This window comes from Oreochromis niloticus, linkage group LG11 (assembly GCF_001858045.2).
Source record: "Oreochromis niloticus isolate F11D_XX linkage group LG11, O_niloticus_UMD_NMBU, whole genome shotgun sequence".
Lineage (NCBI taxonomy): Eukaryota > Metazoa > Chordata > Actinopteri > Cichliformes > Cichlidae > Oreochromis > Oreochromis niloticus.
This window is the reverse complement of record NC_031976.2, coordinates 20,028,646-20,035,437: the sequence shown is the minus strand read 5'-3', so window position 1 is coordinate 20,035,437 and position 6,792 is coordinate 20,028,646. Positions and strand designations below refer to the sequence as shown.

Sequence of the window (6,792 nt, the reverse complement as noted above, 5' to 3'; positions counted from 1 at the left end):
CCAGCATTTACGTTTCATTTCATCTTTAACCATGACCAACTATCATTACTACACTTCCTCCAAGAGACATTCTCCCCAAGTGTAGCATCACTCTTTAAATTGTCTGCTGCGTCACGTTTTACACCAAAGTGACCATCAGATCAGACTGGGATTAAGCCGAGGTTGTACTGGGTAGCTTCCATGCATGAGCAGCACCTTCATCAAACTCTGTTTTGTATTAGGCGATAGGAAAAAAAAAAATAGGTCACTTCTCACTCTCTCGCCATCAACATCACCCTGCCAATCTGCAGCCAGCCAAAATGTAACCCTTCCCTCAATCCCCTCCTCCTGACCCTGGGCCTGCTCCAGCACTTAACAAGGATTTAATGTTTCCCAGTCATCTGTCAAGCAGATCAGAGCTATAATGCAGAGCAGCAGGTCCCGCAGATGAGAGCGCAGCCCGTCAGTCCTGAAAGTCCGGAAAAACAACAGTCGGGGGTGGGCTGCATAATCCGACAATTACTGTAATAACCCTCAGTCGCTCAATCCCTCACTCAAAAAGTGCTTTTCCTAATGAGAATCTCATGTTTGCGAGTTGAATGCTGTTTACAAGTTGAATGCAGTCTCTCTGGACATTTGCATATGTTGTTAGAGAGGTCATTCATAAAATACTGCTTTTTACAATCCGTTGGCAATATGCTGCTGCCAGCTGATCTCAGGGCAGCAACAAGCTTTTATTTAGACATTTCTGGCAGAAAGGAGATTCTCTGACAGGAAACAGAAAATATCACTGTACGATGATAATGAGGGTGTTTGACATGATAGTTATCAGTTTCTTAACCCAGCGACTGCTGAATTGCAGCTAATAAATCTATGTAGCCAGGGCGTGTTGATTCTGTGATATAAAACTGTTATCAGGTGCAGCCACTCCTTTTCCTTCAGAGCTCGTTCAGCATCTGGTGCAGCTTCATTCACTATAGTATTTGTGCTAATTAGATGGAACAAATCTCTGTTTTTGTCTTGCATGTGCTGATAAAACAGTGAATTAATAATTAGTTAAATATTTTGGGAAATATTGCACAGCTTTTAATATGTGATTAACCTAACCAGGAAGTTTAGTAAATTAAAATAAACCCATTAAATGCTACTTCTTAATGTGTGATATTTATTAGCTGCTTTATGCCATGTTAAAGGTCCATATTGGGAAAAACTAGGATTTGGGAATAAAAAGCTCCCTTTGTTTGTTCCATGATGATATGAGACATGTCTGTTAATCATCTGTCAGGTTGGCCAGGCAGCAGCAGAGGTGTGGCCCATTTATGCTCAAAGAACTTTCTCAACGCTGATACATGAATAATGGTAATTACTGACTCATCCATATAAAAAATAAGCCAGCATCTGTTATAGGTTAGAGCAGAGTTGAGCAGACACAATGCGGATTCACCTTCATTTTGTACAGGCTCACAGTTAAAGACTTGTTTTTGTTATCAGTTAAACTGTTACTGTATTCTACAAAAGGGGATCTCTATTTACAATCATGTTAGACAAAAGAAAGTGGCAAAAGTTAACACTAAAGGTAATTTTTTAAATCATTATTTTACTTTTCAGTCAATTAATTACTAATAGCTGCAGCTCTGGTTCAGTTTAATTCAGTTCAAGAAAATCCCACCTGTCAGGTGACCCCCTATGAGCAACAACTCGGCAACAGTGGAAAGGAAAAACTCCCTTTTAACAGGAAGAAACCTATAACTGAACCAGGCTCAGGGAGGAGCGGCCATGTGCCGCCACCAGTTGAGAGTGAGGAATACGGGACAAAGGCACATGGGAAAGAGCCAGAGATGAATAATAACGTAATAATCACTATAAACACAGTGACTGAAAAAAGGTAAATGAAGAAGAAACAGCGCATCAAGGGAAGCCCCCAGCAGTCTAGGCATCACTAATGAAGGATTCAGGGTCACCTGATCCAGTCACTAACTATATGCTTTATCAAAAAGGAATCTTAAAAGTAGAGAGGGTGTCTGTCTCCCAAATCCAAACTGGGAGGTGGTTCCACAGAACAGGGCCCTGAAAGCTGAAGCCTCTGCCTCCCATTCTACTTTTAAATACTCTAGGAACCACAAGTAAGCTCGCAGTCTGAGAGCGACGTGCTCTGTTGGGATAATAGTACCATAGTACTGAAAGCTTTTTGTGTTCTTGACACACGCCTGTTGCTTTCAGATGGTAAAAGTGTAGGTGGAATGAACAATACTTGTGGTTGTTCCCACTTGCTTCTGAACATTGCAGCACAAATGTTGTGTACAGAGAAAAACCTTTTATGTGAACTGGTTGCTGTTAACATGTCGGCTTTACAGTATGCTGTCTGCAGGGTAAGAAAAAACCAGAATGTGAAAGGATGAACTTTTCAAGGATACACTGTAGGTCTGCAGTAAGAATGCGTTCTCAAACACACAAAGAAGGAACATATTGAGATTATCCGTGCTTTTCAAGTTCACGTATACAAACTCTGGAACTCAAAGCTGTGTTGTTGTTTTTTTATCCTCACACTGAACAGCATATTTACAGTATGAAGGACCGAGCTCTTCATCCCGCTGTCTCCCTCCATCTGTTATCCTCAAGGACGTTTGATCAGACCAAAGCAGTTCGGATATGCTCTATTCATGAGAGTTTTTATTATGCTCACAACCGTGACCTGCATGCATGGGCTTACACAGTGCTCCCATATTTATTTAAACTACACCTGAATGCACTGCATGCATAATTTATTTGAACAGAAAATGGGCAATATTCTGAAATGTACTGGTAAAAGCTTGTTTTCATCTGCAGTCCTTGAGCAGTTGCTCTTAATGAAGTGCAGACAAATTTACATTGTTTAGATTCCAAACATTAAAGATCATAAAGCAATTGATCAGAACTTATATAATCTTTTTTTCTGACCTTCTCACAAATGACAGATTTCACAAAAAGAAAATGCTGTAGGTACACAAGGGAGAAGGATCACAAGTGATTTCACCACCAGGCATTTGTGTAAAACACATTTTTCACAGCAGAAACTTTATGAAACTTGAGTGTCCGAATGGTCATTTTGATTGCTTTATGTTTATATTACCACTAAGGTCTAGATATTATTGTTTTTATTGCAGCTGGTTTAACTTCTGCTTGTCATGGTATTAAATTTAACCTACATACTGAAAGTATGTAGTATGTAAGGTTGTTTTTTTTTTTAATAAACTCTGAATTTCCAAATTTTCAAGGGAATGGTGCAAAGTGAAAGCGGTTGTTCTTTTCCTCTCTTTGTCACGGGGCTAGATGGAGCCATGCTTTTATGATATTTATACCAAGTTCTAACCCTACCATCTGAATGTTACAGAGGAAATTGAGACTCATCAGACCAGCCAGAGTTTTTCTAATCTTCTGTTGTCCAGTTTTGGCGATCCCATGTGAACTTTAGCCTTAGTTTCTTACTGTTAGCTCAGCGTAGTGGAACCCAGAGTGGTCTTCTGCTCACGTACTCCATCTGCTTAAAGGTTTGATGTGTTCATGGATGCTCTTCTGCATATCTTGGCTGTAGCGAGTGGTTATTTGAGTTACTGTTGCTTTCCTATCAGCTCAAAGCAGCCTGGCCATTCTCCTTCAACATCAACAAGGCATTTTCCCCTGGAGAAGTGTGGCTCATTAGATATTTCCTCTTTTTCAGATCTTTCTCTGTAAACCTTAGAGATACCTTACAGATAGCAGATCAGCAGTTTCTGAAATACTCAGACCAGCCTGTGTGGCACTAACAACCATGCCACATTTGAAGTCACTTAAACACATTTCTTCCTCATTCTGATGCTCAGTCATTGTGATCATGTCTACATGCCTAAATGTATTGAGTTTCTGTCATGTGACTGGCTGATATTTGCATTAAGTGCAGTTGAATAGGTGTCCCTAACAAAGTGGCCAGTGAGTGTAACGGTGACAGTAATCAGAACCAGATTGATCCTGGAAGGTTTCTAATATGAAGTGTAAATGTGTTACAAACCTTTGGTTGAATCCTATAAAACAAATTTCAGCAGTGAAGCTTCTCTATAGGAGCAAATCAGTGTCACAGGCTCTGCACACATGTGTAATGCTGTGGTGCTGAACCGCATGTCACTGCCGCACAGTCATTTTAATATCATCTGAGCTGCCGCACACCGTGCGCATGAACCAAAACAGTGAGTACCCAGCACATCACGGCTTTGCATCCACTCTCCCATGCTCTACTTGTGTGACCTCCCCCCGCCCCCACCCGTCTATATAAACTGCAGGGAAACCCCATCAGGGCATTAAGAGACTTCACTCAGCTGGAGATTACCGAGGGATGAGGCTGGAGACACATCAAGAAGGCAGCAGCTGTAAATTTCGCTCCGGGATTTACCCAGAAAGTGTGTTTTATTTGTATTTTTGGAAATGCACAAATTAAACTTTGAAACAGGTTTAAGCAGCATATTGAGGTCGTGGGCGCTGAGTTAATGAAGTAGACACCAACAGGGGGGAACTTCTGATTATCTGAGACTAAGTTTAGGTACCTTTAATCTCAGAGAAACGAGACGCTTCTGGTTCACCTGAAGAGGATAAAAAGCTTCTGAAGCGTCTTTTAAGAAGTAAGAAGGCTGTTTGTTTCTGTGCTGGAAGAGGTTTAATCCCACCGCTGTGTATAATCCAGTCCATCCTGATTTTGCCGCCGGCACCATGCTGTCCAGTGTGCGCCGTCACAGCCTCCGCCTGCAGAACGAGCTCCACCGGTGGAGCATCTGCGACGCGGGCAGCCACCCGCTCTCGGACAGCCTCCTGGCGAGGGTCCCTGCCTGCATCTCTCGCTCCAAATCCTGCGCCAGCTCCGCCGGGGAGTCGGACGGGAGCAGAGGGAGCTGGTCCTCCTCGGACTCAGTCATCTCCACCGACTCCGCCGGGGAGCACTCCGCGGAGCCCGGGAGACCGTATCGGGTGGTGCTGCTGGGGGCCAGCGGGGTCGGTAAGACGGCTTTCGCCAGCATCTTCGCCGGTGCAGCGGATAGTATGGACAGCGACGACTGCGAGCTCTGTGGAGGTGAGAGAGAGACCTTATTAAAGTGCCCGAGAAAGTTACACTTCTATACTTTCTGTAATAGATAGATAGATAGATAGATATAGAGATATATAGATATACACATATAAATAGAAACCACAAAGTAGTAAAGATAAATTATAATTCTTCTACTTTGCTTTGTATAGTGCATATTTGTATTTGCATAGTATTATTGTTAGGTCAGCTGCTCTGCTATAACAGTGTAAATTTCCCACCTATGTGATTAATAAATCTTATCTATAATAAAACCTTAGCACTTCAGTTATTCTAATAATAATGTTGTTTGACGTTTTGCTGATTTCACTAAGATCTAAGTGTTTGATTCCTGTTTAAATTCAGATGAACTGAGTGAAAAGGAAATTGAAGTGGATGGAGAGCCTGCCTCTATAACTCTGATTGACACCTGGGATTCACAGGTGAGTTTTTTTTACAAAATGAATCAAAGAAGAGACTTCACCTGCCTGTGTGTGAGCATACTAAGCCCTGTGTGTGCTTTGCAGACTGACAGTGAATGTGTGTACGAGCGCTACATGCAGACTGGGGATGCCTACCTGTTGCTGTACTCTATCACTGACCGGGCCTCATACCTGAGAGCTTCTGAGCTCCGGATAACCCTGCGTCGCTTCCGCCCTGCCCAGAACACACCGATCATCCTCGTGGGGAACAAGTGTGACCTGGTGCGACGCAGAGAGGTGTCAGTGAGCGGTAAGGATGCCTAATCTGAGTCTGTTTATGCTTCTCTTTTTTTGATGCTGATGAAGTACCTGAAACTATCTCCTCCCTGTTTCAGAGGGTCGCGCTTGTGCCGCTGTGTTCGACTGCAAGTTCATCGAGACCTCGGCCGCCATGCAGCACAACGTCTGGGAGGCTTTCCGCGGCATAGTGCGACAGCTGCGTCTACGACGGGACTCCAAAGAAGCCAACAAACGCCGCAGGCACAGAAGCTGCACTACCCGCCGAGAGAGCCTCCCTATGAAGGCCAAACGTTTCCTTGACAAAGTGGTGGCAAAGAACAACCCCAGCGTGGCGTTCTGGCTGAAATCCAAGTCCTGCCATGATCTCTCTGTGCTGTAGGAGCCTGATGGATGAAGCCAGATGTACATCACACCTTTGAGCAGGAGAACAAATTACTAGGTGGAGGATAAGCCTACTTCTGAGGTGGCTACAAAGTTGGATGGTTCACACGCAGCCTTCACGGTGTTCACATCCACCCTCCACACAGCCGGGACGGTGTTAGGAACACGTTGCAGTCCAGCGCAGACTGAGAGGACTCGGCTTAGATTGTCTGCCTTTGAAATGAACTTTGTTAGAGGCCTCGTGTCTGTGTGACAGAAACGTCTAAGAGATTAGAGACCAGCTGATGGAAACTGAGAAAAGGAAGTGATTTATTTATTTATTTGTTTGTTTTGTTGTTTGTGTTTCGAACAAACTCATTTTAAGAGCCTTTTCTCTCCTTTCTTCTCTTTTTTCCTGATCAGTTTGCTCCGATTCTTGCCAAATTTTGACTGTTGATCCCAAAGTGCTATGATTTGTAAGCTACTTTGTGCAGTTAATGTCTTTGATTATGTGTACGATGATCTTTTGACAGTTACTTTATTTATACGTGTCGTATTTTGCACTTGTTGTACATAAAAACCAGATTGCTAATGTATCTTTTTTTTGTTTTAAGTGTTGCTTGATGAAATAAAGTGACATAACAGCATTTGGAAGGGAAAAAATAA

The 6,792-nt window shown here is 42.9% G+C and overlaps 1 protein-coding gene across 1 annotated transcript; it reads left to right on the top strand.

Annotated features, from left to right (window-relative positions):
- The first annotated feature begins 4,277 nt into the window (after positions 1–4,277).
- Positions 4,278–6,792, top strand: gem (GTP binding protein overexpressed in skeletal muscle). The gene is made up of 4 exons (XM_003450935.5): positions 4,278–5,053; positions 5,411–5,487; positions 5,572–5,776; positions 5,862–6,792. Exons 1-4 carry the CDS (start codon positions 4,696–4,698, stop codon positions 6,143–6,145), a joined length of 924 nt encoding a protein of 307 aa, XP_003450983.1. The 5' UTR covers positions 4,278–4,695; the 3' UTR covers positions 6,146–6,792.